This window comes from Lepidochelys kempii, chromosome 22 (assembly GCF_965140285.1).
Source record: "Lepidochelys kempii isolate rLepKem1 chromosome 22, rLepKem1.hap1, whole genome shotgun sequence".
Classification (NCBI taxonomy): Eukaryota; Metazoa; Chordata; order Testudines; family Cheloniidae; genus Lepidochelys; species Lepidochelys kempii.
Genome location: NC_136401.1, coordinates 21,805,145 through 21,830,894, shown reverse-complemented (window position 1 = coordinate 21,830,894; position 25,750 = coordinate 21,805,145). Strand labels below are relative to the sequence as shown.

The 25,750-nt window shown below is 50.5% G+C and overlaps 1 protein-coding gene across 2 annotated transcripts in view; it reads left to right on the top strand.

Moving 5' to 3' along the window:
• DSCAML1 (DS cell adhesion molecule like 1) overlaps positions 1 to 25,750 on the top strand; it is a 343,849-nt gene that overhangs the window by 216,811 nt on the left and 101,288 nt on the right. For both annotated transcript variants that reach the window (XM_073321085.2, XM_073321084.2), the window contains 8 exons: positions 774 to 973; positions 1,903 to 1,999; positions 3,281 to 3,409; positions 6,395 to 6,562; positions 7,950 to 8,020; positions 9,914 to 10,154; positions 15,855 to 16,001; positions 16,708 to 16,863. In XM_073321085.2, the coding sequence (XP_073177186.1) occupies positions 774 to 973; positions 1,903 to 1,999; positions 3,281 to 3,409; positions 6,395 to 6,562; positions 7,950 to 8,020; positions 9,914 to 10,154; positions 15,855 to 16,001; positions 16,708 to 16,863 (1,209 nt within the window). The remainder of the gene's footprint in view (positions 1 to 773; positions 974 to 1,902; positions 2,000 to 3,280; positions 3,410 to 6,394; positions 6,563 to 7,949; positions 8,021 to 9,913; positions 10,155 to 15,854; positions 16,002 to 16,707; positions 16,864 to 25,750) is intronic.

Genomic DNA, 25,750 nt, shown 5'->3' with positions numbered 1-25,750 from the left:
TTTTAGTGGGCACACAGTACAGAGTAAGGACAGCTAGCTGAGTACTGCAGTTAGCCAGGTCCTTTCGTGGCCCCCAGAGCCCTAGTGTCCAAGGGCCTTGCCGTGGGGAATGGGTTTTATCCTCGCGACCCCCCACAGAGGCAGGACAGTATTCTCACCGTTGTACAGCTGGAGAGATGAGATGTCAACATCTGTAGCTCAGCTGGGAGATGAACCCAGATCTCTTGAGTCCCATCCACCGCACTGCCCACTGGACCACCCTTCCTCACAGCCCCTCTTTAATGCCTGGCCAGTTACTAGAGCTGGAGAGCAATGGTCATTAGGTATCTGATTATTGCTGGCTCCTATGGGGCTGGCGGCTCCAGCCACATCAGCTGCTGCTGTCCAGGGCACAGGGATGGTGAAGCCAACGACAGAGTGCAGACCTGTTCCTGGCTCATTTCAGCCTTGGAGCCCCACGGCCTGTGCCCTCTCTGGCCACAGAGCTCCCAGGCTAACTGAACAGTAATCCCCCCTCTTGTGGGCACAGCAGCTCCTGGGGACCCCAGCACTTGGCTCTGACGTGCTGGGCTGTGGGTGAATGACGACTCTCTGGGACAAGTATTGCAGCCTTTGACAGGCAGCAGGGGGTCATGGCTGGTGGCTGGAGGATTGCTGACCTTAGTGCTCTGCAGCAAGTCTGCTCTGAAGGCCGCCAGTTTAGCCTTGGCCAGGTCGATTTGCTGTAGATGTGAGCGTCAGGACAGTGCAGTCATTTCTCCCCCTTCTCTCAGTCCCAGCCATGATCACTTCCCACCCCAACACCACCATTGCGATCAAGGGCCAGATGAAGGAGCTGAATTGCACAGCCCGAGGGGAGCGGCCAATCATCATTCGCTGGGAGAAAGGCGACACCGTCATCGACCCTGACCGCAACATGAGATATGCCATTACCACCAAGGATAACGGTGACGAGGTCATTTCAACGCTCAAGGTGAGAGAGCTCTGGGTGAGATGTGCCAGCACTGAGGTCCATGAGTGGAGCGGTGGGTGCATTTCACACCCCCATGGGGTTGGTTACATTTCTGATAACAAGGGGTCACCCTCCTCTTTCCATTTGCTGCTCCCATGACCTGTCTGTGCCGGGAACGGCCTGAGAGCAGTTTGGCTGCAAGTGCCTGGCATTACTCAGGCTTCTCTGTAAAAAGCATCTTCCCCCTTAGCCAGGGAAATTATGGGGAAATTGTTTTAATTTCTTATGAGAAATTTTTCAGTTTAATTGAAAGGGGGAAAAAAACCCTCGAAAGATGATTATTGGGTTTGTGAGAAAGGGAAAATTTCCAATGAATGAATCTTTTTCCCTCGATTCATCCAAAGATGGAAACTTTCCAGCCCGCTCATGTGTGTGAGCTCCTCAGTCCTGGCTGCCGGGAGCCTGGGTGGCACAATTGTCACACCTGAAGAAGTAGCTCGGGTCCTTCTCTCCGGACGTAGGGCTGAGCTTTCATTGAGTGGTGTTAGAGATTGGCAAGCTCATTTTGCCAGCACTTGAATCCACTAAAATGTAAGTTCAGAAATGTGCCTCGTGTGGATGCTGCTGCTCTGAAGAGACTGCAGAAGAGCAGAGGGGAGAAAAGGAATCTAGACACTGGCCTCAGTTTGGGGTGGGAAGAGAGACCTTGCTTTAGGGTGCAGGCTCCGTAAGGCACGGATGGAGGGCACTTGGGTAGCTGCACCGTTAGCGTAACAGAGGGGAGAACTGGGCCTGTGTGTTTTCTGTTTAGTGTCTGTCACCAGCTGTACAGTTAGAGCGTTGTGCGAATAACAAGCACATCTCCCGCATTAAGGCACATTGTGCCCTCACTGTCACAACGGCAGCGAAATTCTGAAATGGCCTCATTTTCTCCCCTTGCATATCCATAGCTTAAACCAGCCGACCGGGGGGACTCCGTCTTCTTCTCCTGCCATGCGATCAATTCTTACGGTGAAGATAGAGGATTGATCCAGCTCACTGTCCAAGGTACTTGTTTTCCACCTGCTAGGTAGAATCATAGAAATGTGAGTCTGGAAGGGACCGGGGGAGGCCATCTAGTCCTTCCTCTGAGCTAAGGTAGTACCAGGTAAACCTAGACCATCCCTGACAAGTGTTTGTCTGACCTGTTCTTAAAAAGCTCCAGTGCCAGGGATTCCACACTCTGCCTTGGAAGCCGGTCCAGAGTTTAACTAGCCTTAGAGTTAGATGGTTTTTCCGAATATCTCACCTAAATCTCCCTGGCTGCAGACTAAGCCCATTTCTCCTTGTCCTGCCTTCAGTGGACATGAAGAACAACTAATCCCCGCCTTCTTTAGAACAGCCCTTAGTGTACTGGAAGACTGTTCTCAGGTCCCCCTCCTCAGTTGTCTTTTTTGCTCAAGGCCAAACATCCCCAGTTTTTTAACCTTTCCTCATAGCTCAGGTTTTCTAAACCTTTCATCATGTCTGTTGCTCTCCTGGAGACTCTCTCCAATTTGTCCACCTCTTTCTTAAAGAGAAACTGGACACCTGAGAGGAACCTGGGTCACCTGGGATGGATTCTTTGTCACTGGAAAATTTTAAATTAAGTTTAGATGTTTTTCTAAAAGATCTGCTCTAGTTCAAATAGGAGTCAATAGCAGAAGTCCTATGGCCTGTGCTTTGCAGGACGTCAGACTAGATGCTCACTGTGGTCCCTTGTGGCTTTATAGCCTAGGAATCTTTGACCCCACAGGGAAGAAGAGATCATGCCTGTTCAAGCAAGCATTTAATCATGTGCTCAAGTCCCATTTAGAGGAACTTAAGCCCGTGTTTAACGCCTGTGCAAGTGCTTTCCTAAGTCATGGCCTGCGAAAGCATGTTGCAGAAAAGGTGCCATGTACGAGATCATGTGCAGTGCATGCAGGAAAGAGAGGGCACAAAGAGGGCTGCTTCTTACTCCACATGCCACTTACCCATGTGTCTTTGAGTCAGACCCGCTCACTTTGTACAAACCAGGCTTAATGTGTGTGAAGCCTGCACAACCGATACAGCTACAGGAGAGGGAGCTAGGTCTGGTCTGCCTTCAGCATCATCAACCAAATTGTCACCTAAATGGTGACTGCAAGATCTTCTGCCCTGAAATCCGTTGCAGGAGCCGACTTGTATTTTAAGGCCCAAACAAAAGGAAGTAACTATCAAACTTGCTTCCTCTGTGCGGGAAGGGAAGAATGTCACCATCAGGGGTGAAATCGTTTTCATATTTTTGGGAATGGTTTATTCACTTGGCCTCAACTTTTTCTCTCTAAGAGCCTCCTGACCCGCCAGAGCTGGAAATTCGCGAGGTGAAAGCCCGAAGCATGAACTTGCGTTGGACTCAGAGATTTGATGGAAACAGCATCATCACTGGGTTTGATATTGAATACAAGAATAAATCTGGTAGGTGATTGCATTCCCCCCCCCCCCACTATGTACGTATAATCTAGACTGAAACAAACGTGCTTCTCTGGAATTGTTATCCATAGATACAAATCTAAAACAGTGGAAGAAGACAATAGTCTGTGTGTCAACATAAGAGATCAAGTGTACTATGCTTGAGGAAGAATTTATAATTAGAGCTAGGAGGGAATCTTTCAACACCACGGTTTTTGTCAGAAAAAGCTGATTTGTCAGAACCAAAGCTTTTGGCAGGAAACAGTTGGTTACAACAAATTTTTCAACTCAAAAAGTTTCTGAGGAAAAATGTTCTGAAGTTGTTGAAACATTAAATTTTGACATTTTTGTGAAGAATTCTGGTTTTCTGGTTCAAACTTACTTTTCGTTTCAAACTTTCAGCAAATTATAGTAAAAAAAAAAAAATAGTCAAAATCAAAATGAAATGATCAAAGCAAAACATTGTGATCGGCCCCACCTAACCCTTTTTTGGAGGGGGGGTTGGTTTGCAAATATTTGTTATATTTTGATCTTTTTGGTCAATTCTGGGCAGGATTTTTTTTTTCAAAATCTCAAAATCGTTCATGGAATGGGAAACCTGTTCCACGCCCCTCCTGCCCCCCAGCTCTACTTGGTACTGCCAGTGAGACCCGAACTGCTGGGAATTACCAGGGTAGTTTTTCTGTTTCCTGCTGTAATAGTGGAACAGAATTAAGTTTTGTGTAGAGCCTTCTGTTCCCAGCGCAGCAAGCTGGAGGCTGATCTTATTGTGACTTTGCAAATCAGTACATGCTCTGAAAGGGGCATTTTATAGCCCACGCCTACAAAGTTCTAAGCTCCCTCAGCTCCTACTGATTGCTGTGAGACTCCAGGGTGCTTAGCGCCTTGTAGAATTGAGTCTTAGCTTGTTCTCTTTCTGAGTGGCTGCTCTCGTTTATAAAGACTGCATTCATTGCCGTAGTAACGATTAATGCAGTAGTTCCAGATCCACAGAAGGAAAACCCTGTGGTAGGGAGAGGGACTAGATAAGTAACATAAGGCTCCCATTTTTAACAGCGAGGGTAATTAGTCATTGGAATCGCATCCCCGGGGGAAGGGCGGATTCGCCTTCGCGTGGAGTACTGAAATCAGGAGTGGAGCTCGTTCTCAGAGATGCTCTAGCTCAGCCAGGGGTTCTGGGCTGAATGCGGGAATCCCTGTTTGAGGGTCTCTGGCCAGTGCAGTGTTGGAGATCCGTGTGGATGATCATCATGGTCCCTTTGGGCCTTAGTGTCTATGAAGTTAGCTGGCCAGTTTGATCTTTTCACGTCCTAACCGCTGATGCTGCACAGAGACACACAGACTCATTAGTGTGGGGGGAAGGAGTGTGGCCCCTGGTGCACCCTGCCACTGAGAGAGCTGGGGCTGGCTCCAGCCCCGCATGCTAAGCAGTGGCAGGGAGGGTGCTCGGTTCTGTCCCCCCACCCCAGTCTCTCTTGGGGAGAGGGATCTCCTTCTGGGACTCCTACTGTCACTTCCTCTGACTCCTGAGGACAGGTGGGGCCATCCCAGGGAAGGGAGGGGATGCAGGCCTCGTCTGCGCATTCTTGCATGGTGTATAAAGGGAATATTCTGCATCCCAGTCCCTTTGATGAAGAAAGGAGAGAGCAGCATTAATGAAATATGTTAATTCATGTTAGATGGGAGCGTTTGAAAGGGAATATTAAAAGAGACAATATTTACAAACAGCCAAACCTGGAGTTATACAAAAGCAAGGAGGGAAAATCCTGGCATCTTGAAACATGGGAGCCAGATAAACAAAGGCCATAAGTAAACAATAAAATAGTCATCCTCAGCCTAGCTGTCTGAGCTGATGGAAATAGGCACTTTTCAGAGACGTCACAGCACCTTGCAGAACATTGGGTCGAATTGACCTGGAAGTTCCTCTGCAGGGCCCATTGCCTGGGACACATGGCTAGGAAATGCCCTTTGCTACCAGAGATCCCATTTCGGCCCCCTTGCTGTAATCCAGCCTGGGTCAATGTCCTGTAGTGAGCAGTGCTGCCCGGAGAAACCAGGAGTTTTGTTAATTTCTTCAGCTGAGCTTCCCAGTTCATGTTGGTGCCTCTGCCTGGCATGAATCCAACGTCTATATGTAGTTTGGTCGGAAGATGTAGATTCCTAATCTTCTAGTGGTATTTCAGGTACCTTCTTTTGGAAGCCTAAGATTCTGCCTCTTTCCCACACCTCCACTAGAGTCTGTCGCTTTTCAACAATGTCTCTACAGGAGATGAGCTGCTGACGATTTTCTGAACAATCAGATATGACAAGGAAATATACCAACTCGTGCTCACCTCATTAAAATTTGTCTGTGTCTATTTTGCTTCCAGATGAGTTAAACCCAGGCCAAACACAGAGCCCCAAACACTTCACTCATGTACTGCTCCAGCTCCTCCTCAGGATAAGTTTAGGCATTCAGGGCTCGATCCTGCAGAATACTGAGCAATTCCTGGAGGCGCTGAAGAGCCTCAGCTCCCTGGGAGGCCAGTGGGGAGGGAAGTGCTCAGTGATTTGGTGAACTGGGTCCTAAAAGAGGGAACTGCATAAGCCATCGGCTCCACACTTCAGCAACCCGCAGCTGTGAGTCAGCACGCTCTTGGCAGTAGGTTAATGCATGTCCTGGCATTACCAAGCACTGCTCCTTCTCCATCTTCAGCACTCCCTGCTGTTTACAGTAGGTTCCAGCTGCTCTGCCCTGTGTGGGTGGCATAAATGTGTCCAGGCGCTGAGGAGTTGGCATGTTAGTGGCTCAGTGGGAAGGGAGTCATGAGACAGGAAGATGTGGTGGTGTGTGAGACAGGCAGACACAAGTTCTGGGGCATTGTGTTATTGGGGTCCTACCAAAATGAACTGGCATTCTAGCCTGTGGGGCTGACGGAGCCTCTGCAGAGCCATTAACTCCAAGACTCTTCATAGGATCGCTGTCCTCTTTCACTGTTATTTTTTTTCCAGATTCCTGGGATTTTAAGCAATCTACCCGCAACATCTCTCCCACCATTAACCAGGCTAATATAGTGGACCTGCACCCAGCCTCCGTGTACAGCATCCGCATGTACTCCTTCAACAAGATTGGGCGCAGTGAGCCGAGCAAGGAGCTCACCATCAGCACCGAGGAAGCAGGTGCTTCTCGCTCATGCATTTTCCTCTGCCGGGTGCAAGCCTCCTGCACTCCTTTCTCTGGCTATGCAGGCCTTTCCCCCCACTCTGTGTGCTGAGTCTGAGCAGCAGCATTTGTTCGGGGAGGTGATGGGGAGAGGGAGTTACCAGGAGGGACAAATTAAGCTGGATTGCAGCATTGAGCCTGTGGTGCTGGATGGGAAAAGCCCGAGGCTTTGTGTGTGGGAGTGGCCGTGCGCAGGCAGGAGTGGATCACTGCACTGCCTGTGACAGCAGGTCCCTCTGGCTTTCACTGCACCAATTAATAGGCAACCACGGTGAGTTGTGCCCAGGCCACAGGAACTGGCCTTGGTGCTGAGCACATTCTTCCTATTGGCAATGCAGAGTAGGGAGCTTTCCATGGTCCTGACCAAGCGATTCAGAAATAAGGGAGCTGAAGGGGACTGCCCCTTGTCCTGGCCTGTGTCCATACTACCGCATGCCACAGGATTTGGGAAATGAGCTGCTCAGGCCTCCCCCTTTGTTGTTAACTTCAGCGCACAGTTAGGGCACTACACACGAGCCGACAGTTAACGGTGCCGTTTGCTCCGTCTCTGTCAGCAAAGCAAACCTTCCAGCCTGGGCAGCTAGCTCAGCTAGTCACGCTCAAGTTCTGCATGTTCCCTGCAGCACCCGTTGAGATTTAGCAGGAGTTTGACCCTCTCACAAGTCTGTTGATGTGCAGGAATGCACATGTGTGTACTTACTGGCCTGTGAGCCTCTGGGATCCAAGATTCCTCAGCTGAAGTTTTTAGAGAGATTTCTGGGCAGAGCATGAAATCTGTGCTGTTAAAGCATAGCTGTTTTTATATGCGTGTGTTTCACCTTTGCTCATTTCCCTGTGTGTGCGAAACCCTGTGAGGAACCAAGTCCTCTCCTCAGACACTCACAAGGGGATTGATTTCCTCTCTGGCTAGGACCTGCACGTGGGCCCAGCCAAACGTGTATCGCAGGAGCGAGACAGCAGGCATGTTGGATAACGTTCTCTAAGTCTGAGATAGAGCAAGCACTCTCTCTGCATGTTGTCCTCTCTCTAGAATGGCTGCATTCATCGCTTTAACCGTCCCCATGCACTCAGCAGTGCTGCATGAGTCAGTGGGAAATAAGAGAGCTGATCTGGGAAGGATGAAAAAGCCTTCATTTAAGGCACAGTTTATTTCAATAATAGAGAAGGCGGGAGGGACACAGGTGGTAGTACCCAAGTGCATTTATTTTTCTCTAGCCCTCTGTTGTTGGTTTTTCGCTGTGATGTTTGCCCCACTGCAGAGTTTCTTTAAAGTGAGTTTTGCTGCAAGGGACTCCTTTCTCTGCAGCTTGTAAACATGACTCCGTTTGATTTGTTTAACCACAGCTCCAGATGGGCCCCCAATGGATGTCACCTTGCAGCCAATGACATCGCAGAGCATCCAGGTCACCTGGAAGGTACATGGTTTGGGGCAAGACAGGGGGGTTGCTATGTGTGGAGTTGTGTTGGCGTGGTGATACCCCTAATGTCGGTGATATATGGAGGCAGGCCCATTGACTGCACAGCACCCTGGATGTCACATTGGGTGCCTTGGGCAAGTCACTTCATTTCTCTGTGCCTCAGTTTCCCCATCTGAAATGGAAATATAATGTTCACATATTTCACAAGGAGGCTTAATCAGTCAGTGATCATAAAGTGCTTTGAGACTGTTAGATGAAAATGCACTAGAGATGTGCTAAACGAGATAGTTGTTTCATTATGGCAGTGATGTAAGGAAGCCGGTTTTAGGGGGAAGAATATCTAGGATCACAATCCTAAACAGCAGCCCTGCTCTTGTGGCTCAGAATGTCTTGGATCGTCACCTTTCACCAGGATGCCCAGGCCAAAGTAAAATTCACTAGACAGAATGAAAACTTCAGGGCTAGATATGTACCCCAGTTCCATCACACGAGGCCTTCCTAATCATGTTTTATAAGATGCTTATTATCTTACAGGATATCCATGCAGGGGGGAGAGGATAAATATGTAAAAATCAAGACACTTGGCTACAGAATGCTTGTGTAGAGATCAATAAAATTTAGAATCAGATTTATTTTTCAGAAGCCACATAATGAAAAATAAAATAGATTATAAAGTTAGGACTTCAGAATGAACCAGCAAGTCAATAAATTTAGGGCTCCATCTTCAATTTCTCCCCTCCCCTTTATCATTGAAAAACAGATTAATGAAAAATAAGATTCACTTGAAAGATAAGTCACTTGGTTTTAAGAGTATTTCAGCTAGATGGATTGCTCTGTCTTTATAACATAAATTTGCAATCAGCCCTATTGATTTCTTAATGCTTCAGAGAAATATTGTTAAAATTGATTTAAACCTGGCTTTGTGCATTTTTAAGGCTGTCAGCCCCTTCCCTCCCCCCGCCATCAGATCATCCGACTTGAGTCCTAGCCCTGACCAGATGTTGTAAATCGTTACTTCCTCATCAGTCAATCAGCATCCAGTTATCAGCCCCTCTGCCAGGCTCTGAATGGCTCTGGTTTTGTTACTATTTGATTATCAGCATCTGAGCTCTACCTCGTAGAAGCCAAAATGCAGGAGTATTTTAAAAAATCAACCAACAAAGATCTGGTCAGACTGAAAACCAAAGGATAGAGCCCAGGAGCAAAACCTTGTAGCCTGCAAGATGAGCCACTCGCTATTCCAAAGTAGCAGTGTCCCCTAGCACCAAGGATGCAGAATGAGATTACACACAAACAGCAAAGAAATGCAAACTAGGAAGGGGCCCAAAGAGCCAGGATGGGCAGTTCAGATGAATGCGCCCAAGTGTGCCCTAAAGAGTATCAGAGTGGGAGTAAGAAGCCCTTCCCCACAGCTCAGAGAGTCTGCTCTTCATCCTAGTCCAGCATGGACCTAGGGAACAATAGAAGACCTGCCCTGGCTGGGCAGGAGAGATGGGGAGAGCTGAGTTGCAAAGGGCTTTGTAGACAACTAATAAAACACCTGGGACTTAAATAGCAATTTCTATTTCCAAAGCACCATACACATTCTGAGACAGTCTCACAGCCTCTCTCCCCTTGTGAGTGGGGGTTGCTAGGATCAGCCCCAGGCGTGAATAAAGCACATTAAGTATTCACTCCAGCTCTGAGCAGAGCTGGGATTAGAACCTGGTCATTCCTGGCCCCTCGCCTTATGCTCAGTGCACATGGGCATGCTGCTTCAGGTCACTAAGACCTCCCATTTTGCTGCGTGTTGTCCCCAACAGTGCTGGGGGAGTGCTGACGGGCTGATGAGATAGGGGTGGATGCTGCCCATCCTGTGACCCTGTTCCACTTGTATCCTCGCTTCTGCAGGCCCCAAAGAAGGAACTCCAGAATGGGGTGATCCGTGGCTACCAGATCGGCTACCGGGAAAACAGCCCCGGCAGCAACGGGCAATACAGCATTGTGGAGATGAAGGCTACGGGGGACAGTGAGGTCTACACCTTGGACAACCTGAAGAAGTTTGCACAGTATGGGGTCGTGGTGCAGGCGTTCAACCGTGCGGGGACGGGGCCCTCCTCCAGCGAGATCAATGCCACCACGCTCGAGGATGGTAAGCATACCAAGGTGCCCGGGAATACAGACAAGAGCACAGAGCCATCTGGAAGGGCCTCCAGCTTTGTTCTCCAGGTCTCTGATGCAGCCTGATTAGTCTGTGGCAGCAGCAGCCAAAATCTGAGGTGGGGTAGGCCTTGTCGACACGGGGGATTTGCACCATATGTCTAGCATCATGCAAACCCCTAGTGTAGACCATGATTTAGACCCTGCTTACAAGCATAGCAAACAGCGATGGTACAACTAGCAACTCTGGACTGTCTGTCCTGTCCAGGGAGCTGGTCACCCATGGCTGAAACTCAGCAGAGGCAAGGCCCTGGAGCGTATATAGCAGGTGGGCAGCAGTGTCTCCGCCTCTCATTCTGTCACCGTCTGTCAGCCCTTCCCTCTATGGGAATAACATCTTGGTGATTTCCTGAGTGTCCTGCAGAAAGCAATTTACAGCTGCCTGACCCCTCTGCCCACTTCTCATCCGTGGTCAGCACAGAAAACGCTTTTGGGCTCTGCTCCCTTCTGGTAAGGAGCAGAGTATCTGTGATTTGTTCTCTGCCTGATGGACAGGGAGGCTGGCTTTCATTAGATCACATGATTTTTATTTATATATATATATAAAAATTTTCCCAAGAACAAAAAGACCTGAGTCAGTGTGCGGGGACCCAAATTACACTGGATTTGTAGCCTAATTAAAGGGACGTCAGGGTGGATTTACACATCCCTGATCATTCTTAAGTGAATGGAGAGCTCACTAATCCTGCAGGAGCTATTATCTGATTCAATATTACCGGCCATTATTGGCAGAGTGACACCCTGCCAGTCTGGTGTATTTCAAACTACCTACATAGCGGGAAAATGGCGTTTCCTGCCCCAGTCATTCAAACCCAGGATCGGGAAAGCCTCTGTACCTTCCCTCAGTGTCTCATTTCTGAGGTGCATGACACTTCATGGAAAGAATCTGCTTACTCTGCTGAGAGTGATGCAGTTGCAGATCCTCCTCCTATATCAGCCGAATCTCCAGCAGCAGAGAGATCTGAGAGTAGCAGGAAAGGAGCAAATTCCCCACCCCATGACCATCTTTGATAGAGCCTAGGATGCATTTAAATATCTGTCTGTGCCCTCTAAAGAGCATTGGTACCTGGCAAAGAACATTAGTCACTTAAACTGGGTCAAACCCTTTCCCCATCCCACTTGCCCTGCAGAGGGAGGGTGTGGTCTAGTGGTCTCAGCAGGACCCTGGACTCAGAACTCCTGGTTTCTGCGTGATCTTGGGTAAGTCACGTCAACTGGGATTTGCAAAGGGGCCCAGGAAAGTTGTGCACCTATCTCCCTTGTGTTTCACTGGGTCAGATAGGGCCAAATTTTGGGTGCCTCAAATCTGGGTCAGATTTTCCAAAGTGGGCTATGATTCTGGGTTCCTAGCTTGACACACAAAAGGCCTGATTGTCTGGAGCTGTGGGTGTGCAGTACCCCTATCGACGTCAGCTGGCATGGTGAGTGTTCACCACCTCTCAAAATCAGGCTCCGTATGTCTAACGCTAGGAACCCAAAATGAGAGCCCACTTGGGAAAATCTGACCCATAGCCTCTGTGATGTAGCCTCCCGGGCTGTGGAATGGGCTGATGCTGCTCATCTTGTTGTAGCAGTGCTAATATCTGCAGAATGTGCCGAGGCCCTTGAAGGGGAGGGGCTGAAGCCGTGCCAGGTGGTGGCACGTGAATCTGGCATCCTGTTTGAATGGCCACCGCAGACCAGACTCCAGCTGAATTGGAGTAATTTTCTATTAAGCAAACTTCGAAGCCTGGAAAACGCTAACAGCCATGCGCGTAAGGCTGAATGCTGCGAAAACAGCCATCTGAATTCAGGGGACTAGCTCATAAGAAAATTAATCGGTTCCTTTATTATGATTAATACTTACTTCCAGCTCATGCAAATGAGTTGAGACACAAAGACAGTGTGTCAGAGTATCAGAGGTGACTGGGGCCCCCTCTTCAGCAGCCCCAGGCCCACAGCTTTGTGCTCTGAGTTTGTCCTTGAGGCTGGCATTTATTTCATCTTGTGTTTAAAATTTCATGGCTGCATCTCCTCTTTCATGCTCATGGCACGATTCCTGTTTTGCTAGCAGCTCCTATCTTCCCTCTGTCAGGCTGAGGCAGGGAGCACTTAAATGACAATCACAAGGAAGCAAAAGGCTGGGGCGGGGGGTGGAATTAAACAGAAGAAGGTTCTATTTTAAAAAGAAAGAGCTTAGCATGGAGGGTCTTGCTGGCAGGTGGTGCATGAAACACAATCACATGCACTGCAGTCCTTCCCTGCATGTCTGGTGGCACTTGTCCTCTGAAGAGCTCAGAGCAGTTTGGGGGTGTTAATTAAGCTTCATAACAGCCTTGCTAGGTAGGTAGGTATTATGCCCATTTGGCTGACAGGTGAGCTCTGGCACAGAGGTTGAGTGACTTGTTCAGGATCACACACAGTTTGCTATTGGCAGAGTTGGGAATAGAGCCCTGGCCGATGCACCCTTGTTCTCACCACGAGACACACTGCCTCTGCCCAAACAATAGGAGAGCTTTATAAATTCCCTCTGGGAGCAAGGGGGCATGGGCACCCCAGTGCCGCAGTGGGGAGGTGAGGTTCTGTGCCTGGCTCCGTTAGCGACTTGCTGTGTGACCTGGAACAAGTCACGTAACCTCTCTGTACTGGAGTTGCCATGTCAGTAAAGTGGGACTAGCAGTCCTTGCCCACCAGTGTCAGGGGCTACCAGGTCTCTGTCTGAAAGGTGCTATGTAAGTGTAGGCCTTATGGGGTATTTGGGGCTGCCCCAGCCTGTGCTGCCCTGCCAGGTACCTGCTCAGCCTCCAGCCTTTTTGAGTGACTGAACGTGCCCTGGAAGCTGCAGGTAGCAGCTGGAGGGGCCCAGCCTGTGAGCTCTGGCAGCTGCTTTACCTGCTCCTTGCTGGGTTGTTTTACAAAGTGCCTTAGATGTTTCCGTTGGGGAGAGATCATGGTTGGCTTCGGAGTCCTTTTAAAAACAAAAAAAAAAAGTTTCACACTGCATTTGCTCAGCAGTTTTTCATACTTAATTAAGGCTCTCATTAGCCTGTCAAAGCATGATCATTTCCTGGCTCTGTTAGCACTCCTCCTGGGGTATTCAAGGGCCCCTGTTTTAGCAATAGTGTCTTTTCCATAATTATATTGCCTTCATTTTGTTCAAACGGACTCTCTGTATTAGTTTATTACACTCAGTCCCTAATTACATGGTGCTTATATTTTTACACCTAAGTAATATGAAACAATAATCATTTTCAAAGAGGATCGTTAGGATGATGTATTATCATCTAAATGCTCATAAAAATTAGAGTTACCTCTTATGGGGCAATGGGATCTAATTACCTTGCATCCAGCTAGCTCTCCCGTTTTTTCCCTTTGTTCTAAGTGCAGTATAGACCTGTTTCCTGGATTACGGGGCTCTAGTTGGTTTTGAGGAAGCTGTGAAGTTTCACCCAATTGTGCTGGCAAAGAGGTTTTGGTGGACTGAATGTTGAGGCAAAACTTCTGGGACTGGGTCAGTTCTGCATCTCCCTGGTGGGTAGGTGTGTGGCCAGTTGCTGCTGCAGAGCAGCACATTTCTAGGCTGTCCTTCACACAGCGCTGACCTTGGGCACCCTACTGGTTCTGCAGCACTGCTTGTGTTCTGGTAGCACGCAGAGGTCCCAGCCCTGCTCGGGTCCCCTCTGTGCCAGGTGTGTTTGAAATGCTGCCATCCACAACAGCATCTGGGAAAGCGGGTGTGGTTTTGACTCGTAGCTGAGCAGAGGCCACAGTCCTGGAGTGGGATTATGTAACTTCTCAAGAGTCAGATGAGAGTTCCCTGGGAAAACAAAAGCTCCTTTGGCCCTGTGTCTGGGGGTATTTCACAGGTCCGCTTGACAATCCACTTTGTCAGGAGTCAAGAGAAGAGCTGGAGATGGCAGGGGGCAATGTGCAGGTAGGGGCAGGACTTCATGAGAGCAGAGGCAGCGGAGATGTGAAACGACTGGCATGGGTATGGCACATCCCGTGCCTTCCCCTTGGGTGATTAATACTAACAATATGGATAAAGCACTGGTGGTTCTTCCCACTCTGTTTACCCAATGCCAGGCCCCTTCTGTAGTTTTGAGCCTCGACTTCAAAAGCAGAGAGAATTCAGGGCTGGTCAGACTGAACCCCCCTCCCCATAGTGCTGTGCCCTCCTCAGCCCTGCTGAATGGCTCAGCAGCTTGAACCCTAACCCTAAATTTTGAAACTGTGTTCTATGTAAGTCCACCTTTCCTGTCGCAAGCTCAGTCTCACGTATGTTATTTTCCACTTTATTTTGATGAAATCTCAGTAGACAGCAGCAGGTCTGCTCAGTTTACAAGACCCTGTGCTGCAAACTCATCCTTCATTTGGTTAATTTCACTTCCAGGGCATTCTTGAACCAGGGCTTTAGCGTCAAGACTGGTGGGAGCCCTGTGGGTTTGTCTGCACTGCAGCTGGGAGCTATCATTCCCAGTAACGGCAGACAGATTCGAGCTAGCACACTAAAAATAGCAGCATGGAATTTGCAGCACTGGTGGTGGATTGGGCGAGCCACCCAAGTCCAAACCTGCCTGACCCCTGGATCTGAGCTCGGGTGGTCAGCCCAAACCCCCATCTGTGCCACACCACCCACACCGCTATTTTCTGCACACTAGCTCGAGATGAGCTATTGCGAATCTGTTTGCCTTCACAGGGAGTCACACCTCTCCAGCTGCAGTGTAAATGTATGCTGTATTACCCTACTCATGCCACAGGCTAGATGCCATCCACCCTTTAGCGAAGAACCTTTCTGCTGGGCTCCCTTACTCCAGTGCTGCCTGCCAGTGGTTTGGTTTTGCATGTTCTAACCCACATTTGGGCTGCTGCTAACATCACTCTCAATCCAAGCTTTGCTGCAGAATGGAGCCCTCTCTGGTGGGTGGGCAGCTGCCAGGGCAGTGAGAGGTCCTGGCCAAGCTGCCCAGAAAGGCTGGGATTAGAGCTCAGTGGAAAGCAGAAGTTCCAGCCCCTGGAAAATTCCAATATTTCAACTTTTGTTTTTGTCTCAAAATATCAAAAAGATTCACAGAACTTTGGTAAGTTCTGAAAAGGGTTGATTTGCAAATGTCCAAGTGACGCATTCCCTCTCTTCCAATCAAAGTCAAGTGCTCTGATATTGCACAGCGTCATTCTTCACTTTGAAATGTTGATTTGAAATAAAATATGTGGTTTCAGCATGACATTAAAATGACATTTTGAGTCAAAACAAAACGTTACACAAGGCAAAAATTGAAACGTTTCTTTGAAATCATCATTTTTCCTGTGGGAACATTTCGGTTTTGATGAGCCCACATTTTCTGATGGGAATGGTTTTTTCATTGGGAAATTGTGACCCAGTCCAGATGGGATCCAACTACATGTAGCACCCCATTGTGGTCTGGCTTCTCACATGCTCTGAGATGGTGAATCTGCAAGTCTGAAATTCTTACCTGCTCATTGCTGACAAATGCAGCGGGGAGCCAAACCCAAAGAATAGATGCTGTGAGGACTAATCTACCTGAACAGACAGATGGTGAGAGCATTACCAATGCTCTGCTCATACAGCTTTGCATCCTCCCTCACTGATTCATTCTCTCTCTCTCTCTCTCTCCATGGACTCTTCCATCAGTTCCCAGCCAGCCCCCGGAGAACGTGAGGGCATTATCCATCACATCCGATGTGGCTGTGATCTCCTGGTCGGAGCCCCCGCGCAGTACCCTGAATGGCGTGCTCAAGGGGTACAGGGTGATCTTCTGGTCTCTCTATATGGATGGAGGTGAGGGCTCGGATGGGATTCACTTTTTTTTTGCTTTCTGTTTCTTACTCTCCTTATTCTAAAATGTTACACGAATTTGCTAGATCTGCCATAATGGAGGCTGGAACTATGCGAGTCCCAACCATGTCCCCTGCCTCACTACACACACGGCTGTAGCTCCACTTAGCACCTGACCTTCAAGGCCCCCTGCTATTGCAGTCCACTGCCAAGCCTGCTGCATTGCTCAGTTCTTTCTGCGACTGTGGACATGTCCATAAAGAGCCAGGATGTCACTTGACACCTGAGCTAACATGTCAGTTGGATCCCGTGCTTGTAGAGCGGAGCAATGGAGCCCATCCCCACACTTGCTCTCAAGGCCCCTGTGTGTTGGTAGGCCATGGAGCCATGGGGGAGGAAGGCTGGGAATCTACCCAGCTTGGTCACAGAAAAGGTCAGAAGCCGGGCCCAGAAGCTGAAGGAATAGCTCTGCAGAAATGAGCTGGAAATCTGGGTTGTAATGCAGCTGGCTTTACTGTCCCTGTGTCTCTGCCTGGCCTGAAAGCAATGAGTGATCTTGATGCCTGGTTGAGACACCTGGAAGTGCATGGCCCAGTGTCCTGCAATGGGAGGGTGAGCGGGAGCAGAGAATCTAGTCCTGCCAAGGTTGCCTGGGGAGCAGGCTGGATCTGGGCCCCAGGCTGATCCCCTTGTCGTGTTTCCTCTGCAGAGTGGGGGGAGATGCAGAACATCACCACCACGCGGGAGCGAGTGGAGTTGCGCGGAATGGAGAAGTTCACCAACTACAGTGTCCAGGTTCTGGCGTACACACAGGCCGGCGATGGTGTCCGCAGCAGCGTGCTCTACATCCAGACCAAGGAGGACAGTAAGTCATGCTCGAGCATGATGTGCCCCTGCTGCCCAGCATGGCCTGGAGCAGGGCAGGAGAGGGTGTCACAGGTCGGGGGAGGGCAAGAAGTTGCTGATACAGCAGGGACGGGGCTCTGGGGCAGCCAGGTATGGCACCCCAGGGGTGCTGGGGCAGCCAGGGCATGGCCCGGGTGGGGATGGGGTTCTGGTTTAGCTGGGGCATGGCATGCCTGAGGTGCTGGAAGGAGATAGCAGGGGGTGACAGGGGGAAGATGATATTGAACAGGGCCGTTAAGCTCCTGTTTAACTGAGGAGCCTCAGGAAATGGCTGCCCTCACCCGTGGCTCCAGCCAGTGCCCCTGCACAAATGCTGACTCAGCCAGACACAGTCAGGGAGGGCCCCAGCTCCTGTCTTCCCCCCTTGCAGAGCACAGCCCTAGATGATGCTTGCTAGCCTAGTGCCTGCTGCTCTGGAGCCCCCTCCCCTGCACCCCGCCTTGTGTCAGCCCTCTGGCCAGCATGGAATAGGATGCTGGCCCCATGACTGCGCCAAGCCAGTGGGGTCTCTAAGGCTGAGCTGGGAACGTTCTTGCTGGTGGCTGGCTTGGGCCAGTCTGAGGGAAGGATATGGGAAGCCCATGTAACTCATTTCCCCCACCCTCCCAAGTACAGTGATGTGCCGGGGTCCTCCAGTGAGATGCCATGAGGGCATAAGCACTGGGCTGGAGTCCTCTGGAGGAGTGCAGGCAGGTACACATGGGGCTCTCCTGGCTCTCTCTCTCTCCCTCTGCTCTTAGTTCCTTTCAGGGGTTTGGTTCTGATGCCTTAATCGACTTGTCCACAGCTCTTAGCCAGTCTGTCCCTCCGAGCTCGCATGCTGAGAGCGGGCTGGATAGCTGGGGCGTCAAGCAGAAAGACTCGGGCGCAGGATAGGGAGTTGACAGCTAGGTTTGGTGTCTGTCCCTTCCAACTGCACTGGGCCTCAGTTGGATTGGCATCCTCTTTTCTGGCTGGGGACAGCCCTGCGGACAGCTGATTACATCCTGGTTGTGTTGTTTGGGGTCCCTGTGCATTTCCTACCTCTGGGCAGTTGATACCTTCCTGTGCTCTTCATAAGGGAACTGCAACCCGAGCAGTGCGGTTGGGTCTGAATTTTAGATACTTTATATAACAATCCCTCCCTCCAAGAGATGTAGCCAAGCTTGCTCTTCTCACCTCAGAGGCTTGGCTCACCACATCCACTGCTGCTACCAGAGAAAATCGGGGGAGGTTACGAATTTAAGCATCTGTGTGTGTTCCCCTTACCCTGGCTGATACACGAGTCACATGTGTTAATTAGAATTAAGAAGATTCAGCTGTAAATGAGTCATTAGCAATGAATAAAACAGCCAAGATGTTTCCTAGACCACAGAATCAAAAAGGAAGACAAATTAGGGCTCACAAAGGATTAGGCAGGAATTTCGGCTGATATTTTGCTTCTCCCCCTTCTTCTCATGTTAAGAAGCGACACACAGTCCCAGTTGCAGAAAGCTGAGCTCATTCCCTGGCAGACTTTGAATGGACTAGACATTTGGCATGTTTACAGTACGGGGCGTGTCGAGAGGGGGATGTATGGGGTGGTGCAGGAGGGTGTGTGTGTGTATGGGGTGGTGAGTGAGACACCCCTGGACCCAACAGATTGACTGGAGCTGCTTACATAATCCTTCTGGCTGTGGTATATGAAGCGTTCTCTAAATAAAAACAGGTCTTCTCCCTTCTCCTTCCCCTGAGCAGGCGAGAATCAGAGGAAAAGAAAAAGGCAAGGGTGGCCAGTAACTTAGGCAGGCTTTTGGTCACCCCTTAGGGTTCAGTTTCTCTGTGGGTCGTAGGGTCTGTGCTCAGAGTTAGGGACTGCCTCCAGCTCCTCCTTTTCATCATCCCCATCTTATACCGGTTCCATGCACTCTTGGGGCAGTAAGGTCAGTGATGGTCTTCCTTTGCTGATCCTGTAGCCTTTCCTTTTTGAGCTTCCTCCATCCCAGCAGAGCAAGCCTTACAGGTGAGTCTGGTTAGTGCTGTGTGAGCCCACCTCTGTCAGAGAGAGGGCGTGCCCCCTCCCGGGTGAGTACATACACCAAGTACCAAAACCCCATGTGTGTGTTTAAAGAAGCATGTACACACCCACCCCTGAATCTGAATAGGAAAAGAAAGACAGAATGTCTGAATGCATAAGAAATGGGTAGAAGATAATACTGAAAAAAATGTCTTAGGAATCAGTGGTTTGCCTATGGAGTACTGTGTCCTGTTCAAGTCACATTGTCTCACAGTGCACAGATTGCAGACAGAAAGGTTTGAGAGATGGGCAACGAAAATAGCTAGAAATCAGAGTAAACCTCTCTATGAGACAATACATGATCAGATGAGGAGCTGCTCAGTTTAGAGAGGAGAAATGGTAGAGATGTACATAATAATGAATGGGTTAGAGATGGTAAATCAAGCACTTCTGTTCACCCTTTTTCCAAGTACAAGAGCAACAGGGCATTCGATAAAACGGAAAAGGAAGAAATTTAAAATCAAGAAATGGAAACACTTTTTTGCACATTGCAAGATTAACATGTCAAACTCCTTGCCACAAGGTATCCTAGAGGCCACAAGCCCACTGGGATTCAGAAAAGATCAGACAGTGGCATGGCTGATAACATCCAGTTATGCGACCGTTGGGAGACTGGGTTGTAGGCAGTCAGGGCTAGTAGTCAGAGTCCAAATGCCAGAGCCAAGGATCAAAACAGAATTGGAGCCAGGAATCAGAGCCAAGGATGAGAACCAAGTAACCTGGGGGCAGGGAAGACAGAAGCAGGGCTGATTCCAAGGCAGGAGCAAGGCTACGACAGGACTGGAACAAGACTGGGAGCAGGGCACGGTCAACGCAGGGTGCAGGGCAGAAGCAGGGCTTCGAGTGACGGGAGCACATGGAGGCAGAGAATCCATCTTCTACAACTGATCTTCTACAGCTGTTGGGCTTAAGGGGCAAGCCGCCTCTCAAAGCAGTGAAAGCTGTGTGGAAAAAGCGCACAGCGCTCTTCCATTTCCTCCCAGAAAGTCAGTAGAGTGACTGCAGCTTTACACTGGATGAGTGAGATGAGAGTTTGGCCCTAGATTTACAGGAATTTTTCCATCCCTGCGACTGATGGAGAGAGCCTTGCCCCAGCCCGTCTCCTTGCAACATAGCTGCTTCTTCACAGTCTTGAGGCAAAGTGCAAGCTGCTTCGTCTTCAGTGTGGGAAACGACTCCATTATCTTCTGGGCCAGTAGAGACGGGATGCCCAGAATCCCAGACTTGCTTGCTGGCCTGCCTGCTCCCCTTGGCTCCAGGACGGGTGCTGGGTGGAGTTCCTGCCACCTCCTCAGCTCGTCCCCACTCAGTGCCTGCCTCGCTGCCGTCACAATCCAGGCAAATATCGCTCATTTAGACGATGCTGTGAGACTGAAGCACTTCCTTACCCCAGAATGACTTGTTCCGCTAGCCTCTGCTTAGTGACTACGTGCAGAGTAGGCTGTAGGTTTTTTGCCGCCCCAACATCGGAGAGCACAACTGCCCAAGCAAAAACAACAAAAGCAACAACAACAAAAAAAGGGTGGCGGGAATGCCGCCGCTAGAATTGTGCCGCCCCAAACACCCTGCACCTTCGCAAGAGGCTGGTTTCTAGAACTACCTTCCAAATGGCCGTGTTCTCTTGTGAAAGGCAGGGAAAGACCCACACCCTAGTTAGAGGGAGCTCACTTTAGAGCTTGGCATTAAGAGGGCCAATGCAGAGAGGAGAAAAGGGAAACAGACCTGAACCCTGATTACAGGGCGATCCTGCCTTTCTTTAGGAAAATACTCCTCCTTTAAACAAGGGGGGGGAAGGAAAGTGGCCAATGTCCAAAGATCTGGAAATGAACAGGTAAGGGAGGGGTCCTGCTGAGTCTCCCCTTTCCAATCAATCCTCCCTCCCTTCCCGACTTACCTTCCTACCCCACCAAGAAAATTACAACTTTGTGCCCCCTAACCTTGACCAGAAAAGACAGCTCTTACTTGTGACGCAGCCCTGTTAATAGGGTTAGGTGCACCCACGTGCCGGCTCTGAATACCACCACCTCTACCTACAAGACCCGAGCATCACCACATTTCAGAAAGGACAGCCACATCAATCCCTTCAAACATAGCCCTAGGAATATCCTCTGTCGATCACCAAAGAGACACAAGGCCTGGAATTCGGACACAACTTAGGGAGCTGTCCGAACCTCGACAGGTAACCCTCATCAGTCCGACAGTGTCTTCCTTGTGCACAAGAAAACAAAAGGGTCACAGTTGAGGTTGGTTGAGCAGTGTAAATTGGGCAGGGCAAAAGGAATTGCGGAAGGGTTACTCGGAAGTGAGGGTCTGAAAGGAGCCCCCCACCTCACCTGTTCATTTCCAGCCTTTGTGACCTGTGGGGCGATCTCTTGGCTTTTTTGAGAAAAGGGGCGAATTTTCCACGGCCTCCACCATCCCCTTACAGCCGGCCCTTCGCCACACCATGTTCCGTCCGCCCGGGATAAGTCACGAGTAAGATTTCACTTCAAATCTCAAAAAAGCCAAGTAGAAATCATTCTGGGGGAATTTACTGTGAGTGACCGAAACAGAACCTCAACCCTTCTTAAAGGGGGGGTCGCTCAGCCAGAGGCACAAGAAGGCTGCCCTAGTTTAAGCGTGAGAGGATTAAGACCTTGCCCCCCGGTTACAGGGCGGTCATTTGACCTGGCGTGTCCAAGGGACCTGTGGCTTAATTAGCATGGCAAAGGGGACCCGAACCCTGCTTACAGGGTGGTCCTTAAGCCAGGGGCATTGCGACGGGCCAGAGCGAAAAGCGCTGAAAAGGAGAGACCTCCGTTCCCTCGGTAGAGGGTGGTCTCGTTGCCCAGCAAGTGCCAACGGGCCAAGGCAAGCCGGAAAGGGGAGACCTGCACCCTTCTTACAGGGAGAGGTCAGTGGCACACAGGGCATTTTAAAGGCTAGGTGCTAAGGAGCTCAAAGCCACAGAGACCTCAACCCTTTTTAAAGGGGGGTCGCTCTGCCAGAGGCACAAAAAGGCTCCCCTAGTTTAAGCGTGAGAGGATTAAGACCTTGCCCCCCGGTTACAGGGCGGTCATTTGACCTGGCGTGTCCAAGGGACCTGTGGCTTAATTAGCATGGCAAAGGGGACCCGAACCCTGCTTACAGGGTGGTCCTTAAGCCAGGGGCATTGCGACGGGCCAGAGCGAAAAGCGCTGAAAAGGAGAGACCTCCGTTCCCTCGGTAGAGGGTGGTCTCGTTGCCCAGCAAGTGCCAACGGGCCAAGGCAAGCTGGAAAGGGGAGACCTGCACCCTTCTTACAGGGAGAGGCCAATGGCACAGGGCATTTTAAAGGCTAGGTGCTAAGGAGCTCAAAGCCACAGGGACCTCAACCCTTCTTAAAGGGGGGTCGCTCAGCCTCAGCTTTGGAAGGGAGACCCATAAAGCATTTTGGTTGGCAAGGAATGGACCTTGATCCCTGTTTACAGGGAGGTCCCTTTAGCTGGCACCTGAAGGGGGATTAAACCTGTGCGGAGAAGTGTCGATCCCGAGCCCTCGGTACAGGGGTGCAGTGCGTGCAGCGTTTCGCCGTGGCTTTTTCGTCCCTTTTCCTGCAGTTTCTTTGGTGCTTGCGTCGTCTTGTCCATTTTGTGCGTTGAGTTGCTAGAACGAGAGAGGAAGAAAGAGGGAGGTGAAGCGGCTTAGGTGTGGCTCAGTAGACGGCACGATTACAAGGTCCATTCCCATTAAATTGGCAAGGTAGTCGCCCCTGCTGGAAATTACCCTAATTCCTAGTTTTCGGCACCGATCTCTGGCAGAGAGCAGGAGAGCTTGCAGCAGAAGGGAGGTCCAGGTGGATGCAGAGTACGCTGGCTTTGACTTGGCTGAGTGCATGAGTGAGGAGGGCACGGCACGGCACAGCTAGTAGGACAAACCCGGAACCCTCTCAAGAGGCTGGTTTCTAGAACTACCTTCCAAATGGCCGTGTTCTCTTGTGAAAGGCAGGGAAAGACCCACACCCTAGTTAGAGGGAGCTCACTTTAGAGCTTGGCATTAAGAGGGCCAATGCAGAGAGGAGAAAAGGGAAACAGACCTGAACCCTGATTACAGGGCGATCCTGCCTTTCTTTAGGAAAATACTCCTCCTTTAAACAAGGGGGGGGAAGGAAAGTGGCCAATGTCCAAAGATCTGGAAATGAACAGGTAAGGGAGGGGTCCTGCTGAGTCTCCCCTTTCCAATCAATCCTCCCTCCCTTCCCGACTTACCTTCCTACCCCACCAAGAAAATTACAACTTTGTGCCCCCTAACCTTGACCAGAAAAGACAGCTCTTACTTGTGACGCAGCCCTGTTAATAGGGTTAGGTGCACCCACGTGCCGGCTCTGAATACCACCACCTCTACCTACAAGACCCGAGCATCACCACATTTCAGAAAGGACAGCCACATCAATCCCTTCAAACATAGCCCTAGGAATATCCTCTGTCGATCACCAAAGAGACACAAGGCCTGGAATTCGGACACAACTTAGGGAGCTGTCCGAACCTCGACAGGTAACCCTCATCAGTCCGACAGTGTCTTTCTTGTGCACAAGAAAACAAAAGGGTCACAGTTGAGGTTGGTTGAGCAGTGTAAATTGGGCAGGGCAAAAGGAATTGCGGAAGGGTTACTCGGAAGTGAGGGTCTGAAAGGAGCCCCCCACCTCACCTGTTCATTTCCAGCCTTTGTGACCTGTGGGGCGATCTCTTGGCTTTTTTGAGAAAAGGGGCGAATTTTCCACGGCCTCCACCATCCCCTTACAGCCGGCCCTTCGCCACACCATGTTCCGTCCGCCCGGGATAAGTCACGAGTAAGATTTCACTTCAAATCTCAAAAAAGCCAAGTAGAAATCATTCTGGGGGAATTTACTGTGAGTGACCGAAACAGAACCTCAACCCTTCTTAAAGCGGGGGTCGCTCAGCCAGAGGCACAAGAAGGCTCCCCTAGTTTAAGCGTGAGAGGATTAAGACCTTGCCCCCCGGTTACAGGGCGGTCATTTGACCTGGCGTGTCCAAGGGACCTGTGGCTTAATTAGCATGGCAAAGGGGACCCGAACCCTGCTTACAGGGTGGTCCTTAAGCCAGGGGCATTGCGACGGGCCAGAGCGAAAAGCGCTGAAAAGGAGAGACCTCCGTTCCCTCGGTAGAGGGTGGTCTCGTTGCCCAGCAAGTGCCAACGGGCCAAGGCAAGCCGGAAAGGGGAGACCTGCACCCTTCTTACAGGGAGAGGTCAGTGGCACACAGGGCATTTTAAAGGCTAGGTGCTAAGGAGCTCAAAGCCACAGAGACCTCAACCCTTTTTAAAGGGGGGTCGCTCTGCCAGAGGCACAAAAAGGCTCCCCTAGTTTAAGCGTGAGAGGATTAAGACCTTGCCCCCCGGTTACAGGGCGGTCATTTGACCTGGCGTGTCCAAGGGACCTGTGGCTTAATTAGCATGGCAAAGGGGACCCGAACCCTGCTTACAGGGTGGTCCTTAAGCCAGGGGCATTGCGACGGGCCAGAGCGAAAAGCGCTGAAAAGGAGAGACCTCCGTTCCCTCGGTAGAGGGTGGTCTCGTTGCCCAGCAAGTGCCAACGGGCCAAGGCAAGCCGGAAAGGGGAGACCTGCACCCTTCTTACAGGGAGAGGTCAGTGGCACACAGGGCATTTTAAAGGCTAGGTGCTAAGGAGCTCAAAGCCACAGAGACCTCAACCCTTTTTAAAGGGGGGTCGCTCTGCCAGAGGCACAAAAAGGCTCCCCTAGTTTAAGCGTGAGAGGATTAAGACCTTGCCCCCCGGTTGCAGGGCGGTCATTTGACCTGGCGTGTCCAAGGGACCTGTGGCTTAATTAGCATGGCAAAGGGGACCCGAACCCTGCTTACAGGGTGGTCCTTAAGCCAGGGGCATTGCGACGGGCCAGAGCGAAAAGCGCTGAAAAGGAGAGACCTCCGTTCCCTCGGTAGAGGGTGGTCTCGTTGCCCAGCAAGTGCCAACGGGCCAAGGCAAGCTGGAAAGGGGAGACCTGCACCCTTCTTACAGGGAGAGGCCAATGGCACAGGGCATTTTAAAGGCTAGGTGCTAAGGAGCTCAAAGCCACAGGGACCTCAACCCTTCTTAAAGGGGGGTCGCTCAGCCTCAGCTTTGGAAGGGAGACCCATAAAGCATTTTGGTTGGCAAGGAATGGACCTTGATCCCTGTTTACAGGGAGGTCCCTTTAGCTGGCACCTGAAGGGGGATTAAACCTGTGCGGAGAAGTGTCGATCCCGAGCCCTCGGTACAGGGGTGCAGTGCGTGCAGCGTTTCGCCGTGGCTTTTTCGTCCCTTTTCCTGCAGTTTCTTTGGTGCTTGCGTCGTCTTGTCCATTTTGTGCGTTGAGTTGCTAGAACGAGAGAGGAAGAAAGAGGGAGGTGAAGCGGCTTAGGTGTGGCTCAGTAGACGGCACGATTACAAGGTCCATTCCCATTAAATTGGCAAGGTAGTCGCCCCTGCTGGAAATTACCCTAATTCCTAGTTTTCGGCACCAATCTCTGGCAGAGAGCAGGAGAGCTTGCAGCAGAAGGGAGGTCCAGGTGGATTCAGAGTACGCTGGCTTTGACTTGGCTGAGTGCATGAGTGAGGAGGGCACGGCACGGCACAGCTAGTAGGACAAACCCGGAACCCTCTCAAGAGGCTGGTTTCTAGAACTACCTTCCAAATGGCCGTGTTCTCTTGTGAAAGGCAGGGAAAGACCCACACCCTAGTTAGAGGGAGCTCACTTTAGAGCTTGGCATTAAGAGGGCCAATGCAGAGAGGAGAAAAGGGAAACAGACCTGAACCCTGATTACAGGGCGATCCTGC